We start from the raw sequence: 22,718 nt of genomic DNA, 5'->3' as shown, positions 1-22,718 counted from the left end.
AATGCTTTCGTAATCAAACACCTTCTGCCAAAAATTAACTTAAATTGATATAATCCAGTATATTTTCTCTGAATTTCCCCTTAACTGTTGATGGGACCAGCAGGCTTAATCATCACTTTCCATTTCCTTTTTTGGGGGAGAATATATATAACAAAATCACTACAGTATCCACACTTTTTAACAGCTTAAAATAAGTATGACAATTAAAAACCTTGCTTTTCCTTTTAACTTCCTTGTTCATTTTATTGTATTCATGTTAACACTGATGAACCAAGCTATGTGTGAGAGAACAGGGGGCCGATTTTCAGGTGATGGAGCAGGTGCGTTGGAGGCAGGGGGCTCCGAAAATCGCTAAAATGCCGAGTGGGTTTGGAGCCCAGCTCCAACCTGCTGACTTTGGGTTTCCCAGTGATGTCATCAGGGTGCGTGCATGCCTCCCGAATGCGGGAGTCCCACCGTGCGATTTTGAAGCATCCTCAGTGTCTGTCCCATGCTGTGGGAAACAGACGTGTTTCAACCAGCAGGAGATGCAAATGCTAATTTGACAGGTGGGGAGGAAACGTCATTTATTGCAGCAGGGCACTCTGTCACTTCAGACAAAGTTTCGGCTGCAAGACCTTTGTGTTTTCACTCAAAATTCTTACTTTCCACCCAAAACTCTGCTTTGCAAACATATTTACCTACTTTGCAGACCCCCTCAAACTCACACCATCAGGATGGGGGCGCCATGGCTGCATTCACCACTACATCAGAGGACGAGCAACATCACCATCCACGCCAGGCAAGGCGTCCACCTCCGCCACGTGGAGCTCCACAACACAGTGCTGCGCCACAGGCACCTGCACAAGAGCACGGAGGGCAACAACAGAGAGAGTGACGTTGCAGGAGGCACTACCCTCGCAACAGGGTCTACAGACTAGGGGTCAGCTTTCTGGACCTCTTTGAGGAACAGTGCATATGGAGGCTCAGAGTCAGTCGCCAGGTAGTCGCAGACATCTGCAGCCTCCTCCATGCCGAGCTCCTCCCGACTGGATTGAGCAGCATCTCCTTACCTGTCGCTGTCAAAGTCAGCACTGCCCTCAACTTCTTCGCCTCTGGATCATTCCAGGGTGCCACCAGGGACATCACTGGAGTCTCTCAGTAGTCTGCACACAAGTCCATAAGGCAGATCACCGACGGCTTGTTTCACAGGGCCTCGCAATACGTCAACTTCCCCATGGACGACCTCAGCCAGACGGAGAGGGCAGTGGGATTCCACGCTGTGATTTGAGGATAGTAGTGCAATCGATTGCACCCATATAGCAATACGAGCAACTCCACACGAGCCAGGATTGTTCATCAACAGGATGGGCTATCACTCCATCAACACTCAGCTTGTTTTGTGTCCACCGCAAGAGATTCCTTCACGTGTGCGCCAGATACCCGTGCAGATGCCACGATTCCTTCGTCCTCCAGGAGTCCAACATCCTGCCCCTCTTCCATGCACCGAACACTCGTAAGGGCTGGTTCCTCAGAGACAAGGGATACCCTCTGCACACGTGGCTCATGACACCTCTGAGGAATGCCATCACCGAGTAACAGCGTCGATATAACGACAGCCACGTCGCTACCAGGTCTACAATTGAGCATGCTGTAGGGCTGCTCAAGATGCGATTCAGGTACCTTGATCGTTCTGGGGGAGCGCTTCAATATGCACCACACAGAGTGGGACACATTATAGTCATGTGTTGTGCCCTGCACAACATGGCACAACAGAGAGGGGTACCGCTTGAGGAGGCCCCATCCACATCTGCCACCCACATTGAGGAGGAGGAGGGGGAGGAGGAGAGCTGTGCAGTAGACGTGGTCTACATGGACTTCAGCAAAGCCTTTGACAAGGTACCGCATGGTAGGTTGTTACATAAGGTTAAATCTCATGGGATCCAAGGTGAGGTAGCCAATTGGATACAAAATTGGCTTGACGACAGAAGACAGAGGGTGGTTGTCGAGGGTTGTTTTTCAAACTGGATGCCTGTGTCCAGCGGTGTGCCTCAGGGATCGGTGCTGGGTCCGCTGTTATTTGTTATTTATATTAATGATTTGGATGAGAATTTAGGAGGCATGGTTAGTAAGTTTGCAGATGACACCAAGATTGGTGGCATTGTGGACAGTGAAGAAGGTTATCTAGGATTGCAACGGGATCTTGATAAATTGGGCCAGTGGGCCGATGAATGGCAGATGGAGTTTAATTTAGATAAATGTGAGGTGATGCATTTTGGTAGATCGAATCGGGCCAGGACCTACTCCGTTAATGGTAGGGCGTTGGGGAGAGTTATAGAACAAAGAGATCTAGGAGTACAGGTTCATAGCTCCTTGAAAGTGGAGTCACAGGTGGATAGGGTGGTGAAGATGGCATTCGGCATGCTTGGTTTCATTGGTCAGAACATTGAATGCAGGAGTTGGGATGTCTTGTTGAAGTTGTACAGGGCATTGGTGAGGCCACACTTGGAGTACTATGTACAGTTCTGGTCACCCTATTATAGAAAGGATATTATTAAACTAGAAAGAGTGCAGAAAAGATTTACTAGGATGCTACCGGGACTTGATGGTTTGACTTATAGGGAGAGGTTAGACAGACTGGGACTTTTTTCCCTGGAGAGTAGGAGGTTAAGGGGTGATCTTATAGAAGTCTATAAAATAATGAGGGGCATAGATAAGGTAGATAGTCAAAATCTTTTCCCAAAGGTAGGGGAGTCTATAACGAGGGGACATAGATTTAAGGTGAGAGGGGAGAGATACAAAAGGGTCCAGAGGGGCAATTTTTTCACTCAAAGGGTGGTGAGTGTCTGGAACGAGCTGCCAGAGGCAGCAGTAGAGGCGGGTACAATTTTGTCTTTTAAAAAGCATTTGGACAGTTAGATGGGTAAGATGGGTATAGAGGGATATGGGCCAAGTGCAGGAAATTGGGACTAGCTTAGTGGAATAAACTGGACGACATGGACATGTTGGGCTGAAGGGCCTGTTTCCATGTTGTAACTTCTATGATTCTATGATTCTATGAAGCAGGAGCAGGAGGAAACCACGGGCAGAACAGCAGCTCACCTGGCTGCTCATGAGGCCAGGGAGTCACTGATATGTGAATGGTTCTCCTAATATCAGACAGTGTGAAGAGTCCAGTCCTCACACCCCACCTGGATAGAGCAGCGCCCACGCCAGCAACCCCCCCGCCCCCCCCACATCTGCACAAAATAGTCCTGCAGCTACACATACGCCCACTGTAGATTGACTCAATGGATGGCATCAAGTGTTGCCGTTCAGGGTGAACCTCATGAAAGGACCTTATGACAGAAGCCAGTCAAGAATGGCCAAGACATGGCAGTAGTGGTGACTTTCGCTTCCGACTACTTCTATGTGGAACATCCCCTATGGCTGCAGCAGAGGTAGTGGCAGGTTGCTCTTGTTGATGCCCTGACCCATTAGATGCTTTGGGCCTACGCCCTCTGGGTTTTGGTGCCAGTGAGGGCCCCTCCAAAGACTGCTCCACCTGCAGGGGCAGACTCGGCTACCTGGAGAGGAGGCAGCATTGCAGTTACTGGTTGAGAGGGGGGCAATGAGTGAGACGTGGGTGCGCTTTGAGTGGCGTCACCACTACCATGTCCCTTTTCGCCATCATCCCTCCCCTGGGCCAAGCCCACACAACTCCTACCACTCTGCTGGACGACAGTTTGGAGGACATGTATGAAGCCTTGTAAGGCCAGTGCTGGTGTATCTGCCAGCCTGTTTAAGGCGGCAGAATGTTGTTCACCCTGAGTCCGAGTGCCATTGTTAGGGCCTGAATGGACTCATTTGTGAGCCATGCTCGAAGCTCCATGGAGGTCAGCCATCACAGACATCCCCGCACTTACTCGCGACACTATCTCAGAGATGCCCTCACGTCCCTGTGACGGTATCCCAGAGATTCACTCCCGTACCTGTGCCACCATGCCACTCATGCAAGAGTTGGACTCCTCCATCCTCTGCGCAATTGTGGAGAGTGTGCGTGGCACCTGTTCCAGCACCTCGCAAATGTGCTGCTACCCCTCAATCATTCTCCTTTTAAAGGATGGCCCCTAGGGTTCAGCATCTGTATCCAGTTGAGCAGAGCCTGGAGAAGAATGCTCCCACCGACACAGACTCTCCACAGCTGCCCCTGCCACCAGTATCTGCTCGTGCTCACGTGTGTGTTAACTCACCATGTGCAACCCCAACTAACAGCAGACTGGCACCCATCGAGGTGTGTTTATCTGTGCTGGTAGATGGCTCGCTCAGATGTGACAGTGCACCCTCAGAGGCCGGCAGGTCCTCTGAGGAATCGCCCTCTGCCATCACAGTGGTCGCTGAAGGCCATGTGAGAGAACAGAAGGCAATATTAAGCATGTTCACAGATGTGTCATGTTGCGATGAGCAAATTGAGGTGTTGAAGATGGCAAGGCATGTTCACATCAATTGATATTGTGTGCGCTGAATGTTAAAGTTCTGTCACCAGACGTTTGTCGTGTGCCAGTCTCGGTGTCCCCGACAGACAGGCACTCGAGGGTGCGGCTCAGCTCCAGCACCTCCTGCTCCGTGTCTGTGAGGATGACGATGTGTTGCGGCCCCCCTCTGGTCCTCGCCCTCTCCCATGCAGTCTGGGCTCTCTTCTCCTTTAAGGGGAGAAATTACAGATGCGTGAGTGAGTGATGGTGATGTGGCCAATCGATGAATGCACTGGTTTGGTTATGGCTAAAAGAGATGCATGAGAAGGTGAGTATGAATCAGAGCCATGACATTGTATGAGGATTGGGTTGAGTGGTAGTGGTGGAGTGACTAATGGGAGGTGAGGAAGTGCCGTTAAGTTGAGTATCAGCTTTGAGTGGGTGTGAGGAGTGATGTGATAGGGTAATGTTGGCAGTGCAGAATGAGTTGGGGGGTGGGGGCGGTGCTGTGGAAGACGGAATGTAGGAGAATGAGTAAGTGTACTCACTTTGGCTGACCTAGTTAGGTCAGTGGATCCAGGTACGGGAGATGTTGCTGCTGCTGGTGACCTCCTCTGCCACCTCGAGCCAGGCCTTCTTGGTGGCAGAGGCAGGCCACTTCCTCCTGTCCGCTGGGTAGAAGGCATCATTCCTCCTCCTCACTCCATCCAGTAGCACCTGGAGTGAGGCACCACTAAATCTACGCGCAGCCTTTCCCCTGTGCTGCTCCATTGTGCTGTGTGGGTGTTTGCTCCAGGAGCAGCCATTGGAGGACTGTCCCTTTAAGTAGAGCTCCTCCAGCTGACAGCCTGTGATGCGGGTGCGCAGTCTGCCCGCAGTGCAGCTTTCGCACGACAAACCCGGAAGCCATGTTAAGTGGCTCCAATTGACCCACGATTGGGTGGGAAATGGACAGATTTTATTGGGTGGGTTATCCCCACGTCCAATCGCGCCATCCCCCCTCCCCGCTAATATCGGGCCCTGGTTTCTATTCTGATATAATGCTCCATTTGAACATTTGAGGATAGTAGTGCAATATAGCTGGCAAAAAGATAGCGGCCAAGCTTAATGCTATATACATTACCTGCACAACCCAGGTATAGATGCGGAAAATGATGCACCCAAAAAAAAACTTCCAATGCTATCAAACAGTGCATTTACCAGAAAGTATACCATGAGCTGTTGCCTATTAACTTGTTCCAATTTATTGCTAACTCTTATTTTCACACACCCTTACAGCACTTCCATCGTTTGTCATGAGTAACTGTTCTCCAGCAAGACTGCACGTTACAGTTGAAACCCTTGGCACACTCACATCTCAAACGTCTTTACACATAAACTCTTTGTCACACAACCTAGCTGCATGACACATAGTCACTTTCTGACACAGAGGAGGAGCAAAGGCTGGGTATATGCCTGTCACTGTGCATGTACTTCTCCAACTTTCAACATGTCAAGACTACTTCTTCGCTTGAATGACAAGATGGCACAAGGAAACTGATCTGAACTGGAGGCGGGTTCAGAAATTACAAGCTCTGGATTCCCTTGGAGGAGGATACCCTGGAAGCTATCCACTGCATATAGGAGCCTCGAGAGAATAGAGGACGGTGAAGCTGCAGGCCTAGCCCTAGTGCAGTTCTTGTGTCTGAATCCTTTTTTCATGTACTCCCATAAAGACATACACAAACACACACATGCATCAGCCACAGTTAATATCTTGCAAGGCAAGTTTTGTTTGAAGGTGTGTCTTAGAGCCAGAATTCTCATATTTTTTTACTTTGCTGTGACTGTAGAACTGGAAGAGAAATCCAAAGCAAGACAGCATCTCACAGCACCCTCTATCCTCTCACTTACATTTGCAAGCACCACCATATACATCTGGAAGATGCAGTTAGTGAGCATAAGGAGGTAGAACCAGGTTTCTTACAGTACACAGTTAGTGGCAGAGGAGGAATAGGAATCTGTTGCTTGGAAGTCCACATAGCTGCCATCAAGGACCGCTATACTTTGGCGAATGCAGCAGCGTGGTGACATTGAGAAGTCATGTTGTGCTGCTGCTGCTATTCAGTAGGGAAGGAGATGACCAATGCATCAGCCATCTGTTTTATACATGTGTGTGTGCAGCATATTGGCTCATACTACAATTGATCCCAATGCTAGCTTGTAAGTAGGTGAAGTGGAAAAGTTGATGGCAGAGGTTATCTTGACTGCCACTAGCAGTGCCATCCCTATGGTTAAGGTTGGCTGTAAATGTCCTCACAGCAGATGTCACATCTATTCAACTAGCTCCCTGCTGACCTGGAGCCTCCAGATCCCCTTAGTCATTGCCAGCTGGATGTGCCAGGGTCTGCAGATAAGATTGGTGGCATAATGGCAGGTGCGGGGAGTCTCGCTACTGAGCCTGCTGAGTTCGCTAGGATGCCTTCTTTCATGTTGCACTGCTTAACAATTAAATACTACATTTGGGCACTTTAAAATCAACTTCTATCATTAATTTTAAATTGCAAACGACTACAAGACTCTGCAGCTTGCAATTTGATGTCTTGTCTCTCTCTTGGCTCCCTTGAAAATTTATATTTTACAAGGTCCCTTTTTCATAGTCCCTCTTTTTCAGCTCTTCCTGTTTTGCTGAAGTCTTGCAAATGCTTGGCTTTCCAGTGAATTGAAAAAAACAATTTGGCTATTTTGGTTCCATATAGCTTCATGACAAAAATTGTCTACAATTTTTAAAAAACTTTCATAAAAATGCCAAAAAATTAACAAGACCAATACTAAAAACTCACTATAAAACTGGAAAATATAAGGACCTGACTAAAACGCCTCTGCTCCTTTAAGAACTTCACTGCATGTGAAGCTTCCCTTAGACCCACTTCAGATGGATGAAAGAGAACTCAGCTCCATCCTCTCCTATGCGAACAGATAATTGTACCATGCTGTAAATGTATTGTAATACTTAAGTGACATTTTTGCCTGGTTTGGGATTAACAGGCCAGCTACAATATTGTGCACAATGCAAAAGTGGTATAGATCAGGATAGATGGATCTGTACCTGATTTTCCACATCCCTCACTCCATTGCCCATCACCAGCTAGCATAACCAGAAAATCTACCCTTGTGCTTTTTTGATAGTTATTGAAAATATCATTAAAAAATTGCTGCTTTATTTGACACCTTCAGAAACGATTCTTTCAAAGATCTGCAAATCTGCAAGAAGGTTGTGTAAGCCTGTTCCTCTGTGAGGGTTGAAAGTTCCATTGGCAATGGTTGTGATTATATGTTATTGCCTCTCTTCCCAATTGAGCCCTCAAAATATCAAATATGCCAAATATGCATGCTTGAGAACATTTCAGCAATTTCCAAGCCAGAATTATTAACCATCTGTGAAAAGGAAAAATGCTTTCAAAATTATTTGAGTACAAGTAATCTGCTTGTTTGTCGAGAGACAATGGCCTCATCTGCGGAATGGGCAGAGAGTGGCAGCTGGCCGGTAGCGGGGAGGTAACGGCTCAAGCAGCCAGAAGCCGCTGCCCGGCACTAAAGGGGGAGGGTCTTTTGGGATGGAAGGGGAGGGGAGTCCAAGCCAGGGTAAGTTGGAACTATCTTTTTGAAAAGATTTCCACTTATCTTTGAAGGCTTCTTCATCCACCCGCCAACAGCTTACCCACTCAGGACACTGGGTTAAAATGTAATCGGGGTTCCGTTGGCCCCTATTTGCACTAAATCTACGAGGCTCCTGTCTGTGTCCATCAGGTGCCTCAGCCACCTAAATGCAGTTAAAATGGTGTCAGGTGGGAATCCAGCAGATGCAGGGCAGTAAGACTGATCAATCCATTTTAATTGCGCCCCATGGGGTGGGCTGGGATAAAATTCCCACCATAGAAGTTTGCAACACAGAAGGGGGCCATTCGGTCCATCGTACCTGCATCGGCTCTTTGCTAGAGCAATCTAAAACTATGCCCCGTTCTGCTTCAAATATTTATCCACTTTAAAAGATGAAGTGGTCTCTGCCTCAACCAATCCCTGTGGCAAAGCATGTCATACTCCAACAGCAGCTGGGTGAAGAAATTTCTCCAGGCTTCTCTCTTCAAGTGAAAGATCTGTTGCACTAGGACGTGCCCCATTACATTTCATTAGATAAGGAGAATAATGCAAAAGACACGTGCACCCAATTTGTCACCTAAGAAAGAATTTCACAGGAGCTTTGAAGCAGTCCAGCTATGGCTAATCCAATCAAACAATTTAAACCTCATCTGAAATGCTTTAAAACTGTAATTAAACTTCTCCTGTGGTGCTCTGAGCCAGATATATTTAAAATGCATTGATTACAGATTTACCAGTCCCTCAGCTAAGAAATTTACTAACACCTTTGAACTGGATTTACGTACTCAAATGCTAGATAGAAAAGTTTAAAGTGCTCAAGGCACCTGAAGTTAATCCAGAAGTTCAAAAGAATTAAATAAGGGGATCTGTGTTCAATTTTTTTTCCTAATCAGGATTCACAGCCACGATTATCTGAACTACAAAGGTTCTTTTGCTAACTAAGTGGCAAAAGGTTAATTTAATCCAGTTGTAGAATTCAAGATGGCCTCTGGAATCGACTTTAGTCCTTCATGATGTTTAAACTTTGTGCTTAACATACTAAATGTTCTTTCAGGCAGCCACCAAGAAAGAAAATTCAGTCAAGTCACAACAATTAAAATCCCTGCTAAAAAGTTTTTATTATTCGAGAAGATTTGAACATTTTTAAGGAAAATCTAAATGTTTTTGTCTTTCCTCCTTGTTTACACGATGTATTGTGAGAATGAGTAACTATTATGAAGAGAAAAAACGTGACTCTATATGTAATTCCATGTGGAAAAAAGTCTTAAATTACAAAGTATTATATTATATGATAGGAATGACATCAGAGCTACCATATATTGATTTATTCACGAATGACTCCAGGTGAATCTTAGATTTATTCATGAATGACTCCAGGTGTCATAACATGAAGAGATATCCCCAGTGAGTAAATTCATTGACAGCTCCCAAAACCCAACAACTCTATTATCATTGTGTCATGTTGGCTACCAGGATGGTAGAAGGCGAACTAGATGGACCTTGGTCCTTTTTTGTCTAGTAATTCCTATTTTCTTAATAGTGCACAGATGTAAAATCTGAAACTAATCTTTTTAAACTCCACAATAAACTGGGCAAATCAAACTATTCATTAGAATGATTTTTCCCTTGGACAATTCCTTTTCCCATAAACAATTTTCTCCCTTCAATCTTCCAACTGCTGTATCCATCTAGGAAGCATATTTTTCTCCATGCACTAATTTTAGTGAAAGGTAGGCATGTGTGTAAAGCAGGAGTCCCACAAAGAAAAGTAAGAAACTTACCTGGAGAGGCTTTTAAGCTTCATGATCTTTTTCACGCTGGTTTTCACTTGGCGAGACAGCCGTGGCGGCATCCCTGCTCAGGTTGAAGTTAAAATTGCTGTCAGGGCCCGATGATGTAATCGGACCCCGAGGGATTAGCATATGTGAATTAGGACCTCACCAGCTTTGGGTGGACGGCTTAGCTGCCCGTCCAGAAGAATCAATAAATATCCAGGTGGCTTTCCAACAAGTAAGTAACCCAGGGCATTTTAACTGTCCAAACACCCAATTTCCATTGGGCAGGTGAAGGTAAAATCCCCTCCCCCAGCTACTCTCTCTAAGCATTTACATTTTAACTCTGGGAGAGGAGCTGTGTGCATGCATGGAACCACACGTATATAGAGCTCTCTTCTGGGCTGGAGCATCATGGAAAGAGGTCATTTGTGTTACAAATTGGATAGCCAGGTGGTAAAGAATAGAATACTTAGAGCCTAGTCTTCAGTTGCTTCCAAGCCTTTATTCACAGAGCTCCACATCACACCCACTTCATACCCTAGATCAGCTCTCTTATGAATGGATACAAGAGAGTTCCCAATTGATACGCACCACGTGAATACAATTAACACTAATTGATACAAATCACATGGATACAATTAACAATTTGGCTCATCACACCTGCGCTGGTTATCTGAAAAAACTATCCATTTAGTTCCATTTCCCCATCCCCTTTTGTAATTGGAGCTCCAGCCAGGCAGTATCAATGAGATACTTCCTAACCGAGACTGAGTTAGCTGCCAAATAAATATTACTTAACACAACAAATAGATCTTTGCTCATTATCGTGTCAGGTGCCTGTCACATCATTTACTGAAACATGTTTGTCTGTGTGGCATTTTTTGACTACCTATATGGTGCTTAATACCATTTCTCCATTGGAATTCTCCAGGTTTCTGGCAGTCCTGGTATATGGGTTATTTGCTGTGTTTATTGGGTCACTGTGCAGAATAAATGCTGGCTGATGCCTTTCATGGCCAATATTGGTTATGTTTTCATTGGCAATCTTGAGGTAAGTAGAAAGGTAATAAAAAGCAGGTGAAAATAACAGGGCAAACACTTCTACGAATGCCAGAACTGCTATGTACTCAAGATGAGAAGCAATACTTTTAAGATATAAGTACTTTAATTTACTTTAAGGTCAGTGAAGGATTTTGACCCCGTGTTCAGACAAGGAAAAAGAGCAACCCAGTGAATAATAGCATGAATGGCATTTCTCAATCAATACATCAGTCAAAAGGCTATTTATTAACAACTCTGTCACATGCAGCACAGTAAAATAAGTACTTGTTCTAGTCAGCTCTTGTCAGTTTGTTTTTGAGTTACAGCTGTTTGTTGAAATTTCTGCATATAAATTCTCCAATAAGGAAAGAAAAATTAAACAAAAGCCAAGCAAAAGATTAATTATTTTTTTTAAAATTGCAGCTTGGAGATAGCTGATAGTTCAAGCTGTGGCTTCCGATGGTTGAAAGTCATTGATAAAATCTGGTTTTGTCATCTGAATCTAGCTCCAGTGAATAGGAATTGATTAACCCTTCAAACACCAATGAAAAGGGAAAAAATACAAACCTGCATGAAAGTCTATTCCTACAGTAAGTGATGTCCCAGATATTGGCAGCAAGGCATCTGATTTATCATTGGGTTCAAGTGGTATTCCTCTGATTTCTTCATGAACCGAATACATCAGGAAAGATCCAAAACCTGATAGATAAATAAATAATGTTGCTCCATGTTGTTCTCTTAGAAAATAAATAAATAAGAAAGCAAGAGCTATTGATTTCACTGTTTATAATTTGTCAATATTGCTTTCAAAGCTGGTGCAAAATTAGCCACTTCTGACTAGGCCTCAACTGATGTCAAACTCCATTAGAGCAGAAACAATTCAAGGCAGCATTGATTACCAATGTTCTTTCACTTCTTCCCCAATCAATATCTGATGTGTGATGCAATGTGCTTCATTTTCCACAATAATTACTGTAGGTTTAAAGTTGTAGTTCAATTACTCTATTGGACTCAGAACAGTAACTGAATAATTATTTCAATGGAAGTGAAAATAGCACAGTTTCTATAAGAGGCGGCTGATCTGCAACATCAATTTTACACACGGCGGAAAGTTGAAAATCTACCCCAGTGACATAAGTTCACTATTAAGTATGATTTTGCTGTACATAAACTGATACTGGCCTCATAAAAAACATTTCTCTATTTTTTTTCAAATATATGCTTTCCATTATAAAAATTGAAATTTGTTTTGATCATAGTTATATTTTAGAAAAGGCCATTTTCAATGATTAAAAAAATTTATGTTTTTAATTGAACTTTTAATTAATTTCCATGGCCTTATTTTAACTGAAGGTGTATGGTCTGAAATTCATATTAGTTAACGACACAAAACTTTACATAGTGAACTAAAGAATACTTTTAAGTGTCACCAGTGATGGACCAGGCAACTAGCTTCAAGCATCTACTTTTGTAATAAGAACGACCAGGCCAAATTAAAGGAAGAAAAATGGATCTGTGCAAAATGGGCCAGGAACAAACTAAATTCCCATTCTCTTGGAATGATTTTTGCTTCAAGTTAAGGTACAGAATGTAAAATGTTTCTCTGCAACACACTACAGTAAAGCAAGTTAACTATTTTAATATAAATGTCAGTTCAGAAATAGATCCCTGTTGAAGTTAGTATCATATTTTCACTTTCTTCTGGATAGCAGAACCAACTCAGCTTCTATTACCAACTTTTTGTTATGCTCTATAAACTGCCTAAACTCTGCATTCTGAATGCATCCTCCCTCTCCATTAGGGAAAGTTTCATGCTAGAATTAATTGAGGGCATTACAGTGTAAACAGAGTAAGCATTCCTCTGATAACTGCACCTAGCTGTCTGCTCTGTTGCCATGATTTTATTTGTGTTGCGACACAGAGCCACACACACACAGAACAAGCTTATGAGTGATGTGTTTATGCACTATGTACCCGCCTCTTTACAACAGTAGTGAAGGTGTCTTCCAAGGGTCATGTAAAGGCACAAAACAGGAAGTGGTAAACATTCCGTTCTCCATATCATCAGCTGAACTTAGGAATGTAAACTCCCCAGCTCACCTTGTGCCAGTGGCAGTGCGTTCCTACTTGTTTTGTGTGGATTCTGGGAATGGATGCCAATTCCACTTCAGTTTGGTTCCTGATGGAGAATGGCACCGGGTGAAAATAAATAAACTAGGAGATCAGCAATGGGAGGATGGTATGACATGGCTCTCCTTATTACCAGTGCAACAAAGTAAAAGCCCAATTAAACATGAACACGCTTCTCCAACTAGAACCAGGGTAAAAAATATTAATCTATGATGCTCCTCCCATGCAGATGTATTGCTGTTTCATTCAGTTGATAACAACACTTACCCTCACATGACTTTTTGTCACTGCGTAGTCGATATCCCACAGTGCACTTGCAAGTTTTTCTGGTTTCCGAGGCTGGCAAGCAGAGCTGGGAGCAGCCACCGTTATTCACACTGCACAGATTAGTACCTAAATGGGGCATATAAAAGCAGTGTTTAGGAGCCTACAGCCACTTCAGTTAGCTACCTCCTACATGAGTTATGAGACTTCTCTTGACTGTACAGTGATCTGTGTCAAAATGATTGATGAATGGTCTCACTGTATTTGAAGCGGGAACTAAAATTTCTACCTCAAAGAGCTCTGAAAAGCACATTTTGTTAAAATAATGGAGCATTAAATCAATCTGCAGTAATGGCATTAGTCTATCGGGCATTAAAATTTATGATTATTGTGCTAGTGTAGCAAAGTGGTAATGCTCTTTTTACAGCATGTTGGCCCTTTTACCTCACAATATAAATTGCTGTATGGACAGGAAAGATTACCTTTTGTCAGCTACATAAAAAAGGAGCAAGTTGGTGAAGTGAAGATAGTGGGGGGGCGGGGGGGAGATTATCATTTAGCCTAACGATTCACCATTGAAATCAACTTTCAAGTTCAGCTTAAAATGTGTATTTATTCCAGAGTTCCTGTTGAGATCCCTGACTAATGAGGGATGAGTAAATTATTACAGTTGAACTTGAACTGCAGAACCTTCTGATCCAAATCCTTGATTTGAAAAATATATTGTTGATGTGCAAATGATAAAAGGAGTTTATTACAGAGCACCCAGTTCAGAATGACAGTAACTTCAGCTTTTAAACTTCCAGCAAATTTCTCCAAAACTCTGCTAGGCCCAATGTCTTAATGTTTTATTCTGTCTGGTGACACATACAGGTGTGTTACTTTGCAGCTAAGACAGGAAAGTTTTGTTACACAAATAACTACAGTGTCATAAATTAATGGAATTTACGGCTCTAACAAACATGAATTTTCATAATTTTACCAAGAAAATTCCATTCCATTTCCTACCAACTTTACAACATTTTGAAATGTTCTTTAACTGAAATAAATGATATGAACATTCAAACATATGAAAAAGGACAGAAAAAGACCAACAGGTTCATCGAGCCTGTCCAATCCCGACATGATGTAACTTACACATAGCATTGCCCATAATCTCCCTAATGCCCACCCCACCCCACCCCACTCCACCTTCCCACACATTCACAAGTTCTTCTGGGAGGGACAAAAAAACTAGGGAAAAAATCCAATTTAGGAACAAGAGACCCTGGTAAATTCCTCTCCAATCCCCAAAGGTGATCAAGGAAGCTCCAGGGGACCATGGTGACTGGGTAACAAATCTCCCAATGATCCACCTACCTTCTATACATAGAGATGTTTTCCATGCTCAGGAACCTGTTCAGCTCCCTTTTGAATGCTTGCAGAGAATTTCACTCACTGCTTATTCCAGAGGTCAATAACTCTGCAAAAAGAAGTACCTCCTAGCATCTAACCTAGTTCTACGCTTTCATAACTTATACATATATCCCCTGGAGCTCCGCAACCTATCTAGCTCAAACAGCCTATTCACCTGAACCAAATTTAATCCTTTTATTTCTTTAAGTGCTTCAATCGTATCCCCTCAAAATCTACAATTTTCCAAGATCCTATTTGTGATTGACGATCACTGTTTTGCTCACATGACCTTATAGAATATATGTGTTGAATATTGCCCTGAGCAGTTCTTGGAGCTCAAGATCAACTTCCACTGGCAACTGTCAGAATTGACAAACAAAATGTTTCGTCCTCCTGCATTGTGTCCATTTTGCATGATTTTCTTTAACCTAGTACTTGAATACATATTAACATTTACATTTTTGTTGGAAATTCTGCCGCTGATTTGCAGTAATGCTATCAGTGAAGGCTTCCCACCTTTCATTCTTCGTAAACTTGAGCTCATCCATAACTCTGCTGCCCATATCCTAATTCACACTAAGTCCCGTTCTCCCATCACCCCTGTGCTTGCTGACCTACATTTGCTCCTGCTCCAGCAACGCCTCAAATTTAAAATTCTCAACTTTGTGTTCAAAACCATCCATGGCCTCGCCCCTCCCTATTTCTGTAACCTCCTCCAGCCCTACAATGCTTCAAAAACTCTGCATTCTTCCAATTCTGACCGCTAGTGCACCCCGATTTCCTTCGACCACCATTGGCCACCGTGCCTTCAACTATCTAGGCCCCAAGCTCTGGGATTCTCTCCCTAAACCACTCTGCCTCTCTACCTCTCTCTCCTCCTTTAAGACGCCCCTTAAATCCAAGCTTCTGGTCATCTGTCTTAATATCTCCTTTTGTGGCTTGGTGTCAAATTTTGTCTGATAATGCTCCTGTGAAGCATCTTAGAACGTTTTACTATATTAAAGGGGCTATATAAATGCAAGTTTTTGTTGTTGTTAACAGTGCAATTATTTACTTTGATCTTAATTTGGGACCGCAACTCCCGCTTTTATATGACTGACTTAGAGCTAACTGTAAGTCAAAATACTTACATCAAACTAATACGAATGCCCAATGCAAATCTCAAGTCATTTTCTGTCACAAAGTTAAAATGCGTCTTATTTATTGGGTTGGTAATTTAATATAAGCTAACACAAGTACAGAATTAGGGAGGTGTTGTTTCAAGTGTTTCTATGATTCTAAGTGCTACAAGAATGAATTTAGTTTGAATCTTCACAGTATGAATTATAAAAGATCCCACTATGAATTGGAGTCTAGTAACAGGAATTGGAAACTGGAGAACAACTGACATTTGAAGGAAAGATTTGCTCTATTCATTTTGTACAATGACATTGTAAATACATTCAAAAAGAAAGTGTTTATGATTTCATTGCACATGATGACTGAAGCAATTGCTCCTCCCTGATTTAGAAACAGGTGTCTATTGACTTGATCTATGTGATAATATTCCCTTGCATTATTGTTGACCTGTCACTGGAGTACTTCAGCATTTTTGGTAATTTTTTTTGAGCTGATCAAAGTAAGGAATGTCAGTACTGGGAAACAAAACACTTGTTAGGCTTCTAAAGGTTCAGCTGCTTTAATTTAATTGCACACTATTGCACACTATGTACGATAAATTATGTATTTTTTGAATGTTGTGATTAAATCTTTCAATCATGTTTTAATCTCTCTCAACTCTGTTTGTATATTTTCTACATAGATCAAATATAAATAATAACCAGAAATCACAATATCAATTATTTTAAAGCTGTAATACAGAAAACACGTGGGGCCTGAATTTGCTAAAAACTTGCAACGATAGCGTACGCCATTATTATGGTGCAGAAATTCCAGGAAATTATGGCGTGCATTAATTATGCCATTACCTTCGTCACAGCATAATTCGCTGTGACTTTTCTGCAGCTCCACAGAGATCCTCGCCGAAAAAGCTGAACAGCTAATTATCATAGTTACATCCCCATTAAAATCAATGGGGAGATCGAGTTTGCTGAATTAATGGCACTCTGATCACCACAGCCACTTAGACCATTAAAGAATGGCACTGAAGGGCTCAGAATCAGTAAAGTATTCAATCGCTCAGCAGGTTGCCTGCGTGTAAGATTTTTACTGACCTGTTCTAGGAACTTCATTGAAATCTTAACCCTCAACTAAGTAATAAAATAAATATTTTGACAGAAAGGCATGTTCCGATTTCCCCCCGACTGATATAATTTTTATACAAATATTTATTGAGCTTGCATTTATTTAAGCGTGGACTGCAACCGGTAATGAAATATGGCCAGGGATCGCACGCAGTTTGGGACACAACCCTTTGCATACTGGTCCCTTCTTAATGCCGATTTATATATTTATGCCAGCAGAATACATGAAATGAGAATAGTGTAAATAGCAGGACCCATAATAGAAACCTGCAGAAAGCCATTAGTATCTTCCTTCTCCAGAGGCTAATCCTTTTATCATCTTCTGTTTTCTAATGCTGAGCAATTTTCAAACTAATTGTTTCAGGGACTCTAAGGGAATCAAGTGATATGGGGATCGAGTGGGAAAGTGGAGTTGAGGTTGAAGATCAGCCATGATCTTATTGAATGGCGGAGCAGGCTCGAGGGGCTGTATGGCTTACTCCTGCTCCTATTTCTTATGTTCTTTCTTATGTTCTTCATTAGGTTAGGACAACATAAATCTAAAGAGAGTTGACTTTTAAAAGTCTCACATGTGAAACTTTATGAAATTCCTTCTGAAAATATAAATATTGGATAGTTTTCATCCACTGATTTAGACTTGTTCTCGAAGAACTGATGACCGACTGCTTCCAAAATCCTACTCCAAGTGGCCTTTGTACTCTTTAGATGAACATTGATAGCATTTCCCCATTATGGGTAATAGAGTAACTGGTCTATATTTGCCAGGTTCATGACTGATTTAAAATAATTCTTGTATCCTCCAGTCCTCAGGTACAACTTTTCAATTATGGAGTTAATCATTTATTGAATTAACTCACTGGACCACCCAGTCCCGATGGAAACATTTTGTTTTAGATGTACCTTCTGAGGTGCAAAGATGCTCTTTGGTCTTAACTGCTTAGTGGCTTTCTTCTTACCTTGTTGTGTCTCTTTCCCATAAACTTTCATGTGCAACACAGTTGCAATATTTTTCCGCATGACAACAGGCTCTGAACCATCCTCTTTGTTGCAGATGCCAATCCATCCAGATGCTTGATCCGCCCACCAGAGCTTGTTTCCTTTAAAAACAGTCAAGTTTCATCTCATCAGAATTGTGTTTTTTTTCCCTTTCCACCATTTTCATTTAAAATTCTTGTTTCTAACCTACAATTATTTTAGATTAAGGCATTTTATTACTTTAACCTCTAAAATGTGTACTCTGTATGTACAGTACAAAATTAAAGCACTAATGACATAAACTTTAGTTTGTACAGCTAATGTTGACACAATAAATGGTACTAATCTACAGTAAGATTTGTATGGTTGCTACCACAATTATGGTGTCGTAGGTTCTTTGATTTGCTGAACATCATAACAGACATCTTAATACAGAACTTAATAAATGTATTTACAATAAACAGGGTTACTTATACTTGCCTGCACATCAACAATAACTAAACTTCTAAAGTAATGAATAAACTTTGGGGCTTCCTGAGGACATGAATGGTGCTAGATAAATGCAAGTTCCTTCTTTTCTTTATATTTTTTAATCATTCCACATTCCACCTCATTGATGAAAGACCTGAGCAATGTTCCAAATCTATGATGGAAGTGACAGAACTGACAAGATCAAATACATATTGTGCCCAAGTGGTCAATTTCATACATTGTAATAGCTTACTTTTTGTTCCTAGGAAAATAATGCCACAAAGCCTTTGTTCTTTCTCTCTGTTAAAATTCAATTTCAATTTTTGTCTTGTTAAATTTCTAATCATTTATTTTTTAGGTTTTTATTTTCCCTTTTTTGATTACGAGTGTGAGGAATATCAATACTGAGAACTTTTCTACTTTTTTGGCTCAATGTCAGCATCAACCACTGTTCAGCCGAGAATGGTGTGAAATATAGAATGAAGTTTTCTGCTCTTCCCCCAAACTCCAGTGATAATCTTGTACTGCACCAATATGACATTTCTATTTTCTGTACTAACTACTCTCGTAGCATCTCAGAGAGATTGCCAATTTAGTGATAATTAGTGTCAGATTATACTGCGTTTCATGGACTTGAGCCCACTTGGAACTCGGTCAAACTCATTACACTTATAACCCTCACTGCAGTCAGAGAAATCAGATTTTCATTCTTCAGTCTGGGCTAGATTTGTATACAAATTCATGAATTGAATAAATAATACTTTAAGATATTACACTTATAGATATTATTAACATTGTCATACTATCAGCATCGATTTCAAACTCATACAGATTGATTAGGCTCTTGTACTGGTGTACTGCTATGGTTAAAAAGGTAATTTTTACATCATCTTTACATTCTCTAGATGAGAAGTACAGAGTAGGAAACTCATATGCAACAGAGGATAGAATGGAAGCGGAATGACTCCTGCACAATAACAATAACTGCAGAAAAATTGCAGGCAATGTAATAAGCAAAGTACAGAAGGGAGGGGGTGAAGACTGTTCAATGTGGAAAAGCATACTTATGGACTGCTGTAGTTTCAGCTTAAGATAAAAACAAATGATTATTTTAAAAGGTTTTTTTAAATATATATTTATTGGAAGTAGATTTTCTCTTAAAAAAAAAACATTTTACTGTCCCATTTAACAACTGTGCTAAATGCGCTCTAATACCTCAGGCTGACATAGTACGATGATTGGTGGATCAAGAAGATGGAGTTCAATTATACCACTCTAAGTTACAGGGAGCGATTTTCATACGCCTACCACCATTTTACAGCACGCAGATGAAAATTAACAAAAAAGTCTTACCACTGTCTTCTCGCCCAAGGCCTGCGATTTTCGAGCAGACCTCGAAATAGGTGGCCAGCGCCCCTGCCTGAAACAGCTGGAGCCTCATTAAAATATTTAAATAAGGTTCGAGGTTATATTTAGGACCCTGCTGCAATTTTGGTTGAACTGAGCACTGAGCAACTGAACCTTCAAGAGTAATTAAAGAGACCTCTGCTGAAAATAAGCCCACTTATTTAATGACTTAAGTGAAACTTCTGCCTTATTTCTCCCTGACTTCCAAAAGTAATCAAATGAAATTCCAGAATATCTATCTCCTATTTTCCATGGAAGACTTTCTTTGCTGAATTATCTGATTATTTGAAGATTTGCTATGAAGTTTCAGAGCAATGGACTAAGTTTCATAGGAACATCGGAACAGGAGTAGGTCATTCAGTCCCTCGAGCCTGTACCACCATTCAATTAGATCAAGGCTGATCTGTATCTTAACTCCATCTATCCACCTTGGTTCTGTGACCATTAATACCCTTGCCTTAATACCCTTAGTTTTGAAATTTTCAATTGACCTAGCCTCAACACCTATTTGGGGGAGAGAATTCCAGATTTCCACTACCCTTTGTGTGAAGAAGTGTTTTCTGACATCATCTATAAACCGCCTAGCTCTAATTTTAAGGTTATGCCCCCTTATTCTGGACTCCCCCACCAGAGCAAATAGTTTCTCTCTGTCTACCCTATCAACTCCTTTGATCATCTTAAACATCTCAATTAGATCACCCCTGTACCTTCTATATTCAAGGGAATACAAGCATAGTCCATGCAACCTGTCCTCATAATTTAACCCTTTTGCCCTGGTGTCATTCTGGTGAATCTGCACTGCATGCCTTCCAAGGCCATTACATTTTCAAAAAGGAATTGGATAAATATTGAAGGGAAATAATTTGCAGGGCTACGGGGAAAGAGCGGGGGAATGGGACTAACTGGATTGCTCTTACAAAGAGCTGGCATAGGCTCAATGGGCCGAATGGCCTCCTTCTGTGATGTAACGATTCTATATCGTTCCTGACGTGCGATGCCCAGAACTGAATGCAGTACTCCAGATGGGCTCTAACCAGAGCTCTGTATAGCTGTAACATAACTTCCAGCCCTTTGTATTCCACCCCTCTTGAGATAAAGGCCAATATTTCATTCACTTTTTAAATTATTTTTTGTACCCATCCACTAGCTTCTGTACTTGCAATCCTAAAACACTGCTCCTCCACAGTTCCTAGCTTATCGCTAATTAGAAAATCTGATCTATCTTTCTTAGGTCCAAAGTGGATGACCTCACACTTTCCTACTTTGAACTCCATTTGCCACAGTTTCAGTCCAAGAAAGCATGAAAGATAATCAAAATGATTACATTTTAAAGACATTCAGCTTTATCTTTTATATAAAATTATGAAATATCTAGGGCCCGATTTTACCAGGGGTGCGGGTTCCCGGCGGATGGGCAAGCGGGCGCGTTAATAACGCGCCCGGTGAAATTAGTGTGTTTCCCACGTGATCGTAGCAGGCAACGCACTAATTGGATCCACTTACCTGCTCCTCCGGGTTCCCCGCTGCTGATCTGCGCGTCGGGCGGGCTGCACATGCGCAGTAAGATCTGTCAGCTGGAGGCGCTCTATTTAAAGGGGCAGTCCTCCACTGACAGCTGCTGCAAGAAATAGCAAAAATTACAGCATGGAGCAGCCCAGGGGGACGGCTGCTCCCAGTTTAATGATCCCTCACCCCAGGTATCAATACATGGGGTGAGGAGGAGGGGGAGGACAGAGATCCTCCACCCGGTGGGCGGGAGGAAGTGGCCTGCCTCTGCCACCAGGAAGGCCTGGCTCGAGGTGGCAGAGGGGGTCACCCGCGCCACCAACATATCGCCCACCTGCACACAGTGCAGGAGGCGGTCCAATGACCTCAGTAGGTCAGCCACAGTGAGTACACGTAGTCTTTCCCCTACACTCCGTCTGCTACATCACTGCCCCCACCCCACATCTCCTTCGGCACTGCCAACACTACTCTGTCACATCACCCCTCATACCCACTCAAACCTCATCCTCATCCTCATCTTACCTGCACCTACTCACCTCGCCAGTACTCACCCCGCCACTACCACGCGACCCAATCCTCATACAATGTCATGGCTCTATCCCATACTCACCCTCTCGGGCATCTCTCTCACGGCCAGCCTCACTCAACCTGCCACTACCTGTGCTGCAGCCACAGGGCATGCATCACATATGTGCAGTAGGCAGCGTAAGGCAAACGTATCGTGACCATGAAGGGGATGCACAAGGGTGTTTGAGGGTTTGTCATGGTTCTTACTTCTATTGAATTTCAGAACAACTCACATCACACATTCTATTGGCACCACTACTGCCATGTCTTCGCGAATCCTGTCCGGTTTGTGCAATAAAGCCCACTCCTGGGTATCACTATGAGGACCCACCACTGATGCCACCCATTGTGTCACTGCAGAGTGGGTGTAGATGTATTTGCAGGGCTCTTCTGCGCAGACGACTGAGAGACATCGGCGATGTCCCCGGTGGCACCCTGGAAGGATGCGGAGGAGAAGTTCGGGAGGGCAGTGGTGACTTTGACACCGACAGGTAGGAAGATGGTGCACGGGCCAGCCGGGAGCAGCTCGGCACGAAAGAGGCTGCAGATGTCCACGGCTACATGTCGAGTGACTCTGAGCCTCCGTGTGCACTGCTGCTCAGAGAGGTCCAGGAGGCTGCGCCTCGGTCTGTGGACTCTGTGGCGAGGGTAGTGCTCTCTGCGACGCATCTCTCTCTGTGGTAGCCCTCCCTCCTGCTGTACAGGTGGATGTGTCACAGCATTCTGTTGTGGAGCTCCACGTGTCAGAGGTGGACGGCGTGGATGGCGAGGCTGGTGATGCTGTTCGCCCTCTGAGGAGGTCATGACTGCAGCTACGGCGGCCCCCATCCGCAAGATGTACATCTGAGGGGGTCCGCAAGGTAGGTACATGT

The 22,718-nt window shown here is 42.9% G+C and overlaps 1 protein-coding gene across 1 annotated transcript in view; it reads right to left on the bottom strand.

The window, feature by feature from the left end:
* LOC137323576 (low-density lipoprotein receptor-related protein 1-like) overlaps positions 1 to 22,718 on the bottom strand; it is a 1,400,855-nt gene that overhangs the window by 389,194 nt on the left and 988,943 nt on the right. Inside the window, exons 33-35 of the mRNA XM_067987196.1 lie at positions 17,877 to 18,017; positions 13,286 to 13,411; positions 11,456 to 11,587 (exon numbers count right to left, since the gene is read on the bottom strand). Of these exons, the coding sequence (XP_067843297.1) occupies positions 11,456 to 11,587; positions 13,286 to 13,411; positions 17,877 to 18,017 (399 nt within the window). The remainder of the gene's footprint in view (positions 1 to 11,455; positions 11,588 to 13,285; positions 13,412 to 17,876; positions 18,018 to 22,718) is intronic.

The sequence above is a fragment of the Heptranchias perlo genome, chromosome 7 (genome assembly GCF_035084215.1).
Source record: "Heptranchias perlo isolate sHepPer1 chromosome 7, sHepPer1.hap1, whole genome shotgun sequence".
Taxonomy (NCBI): domain Eukaryota; kingdom Metazoa; phylum Chordata; class Chondrichthyes; order Hexanchiformes; family Hexanchidae; genus Heptranchias; species Heptranchias perlo.
Note: the sequence above shows the minus strand (reverse complement) of the source record. Positions and strands in the feature narration are given on the sequence as shown.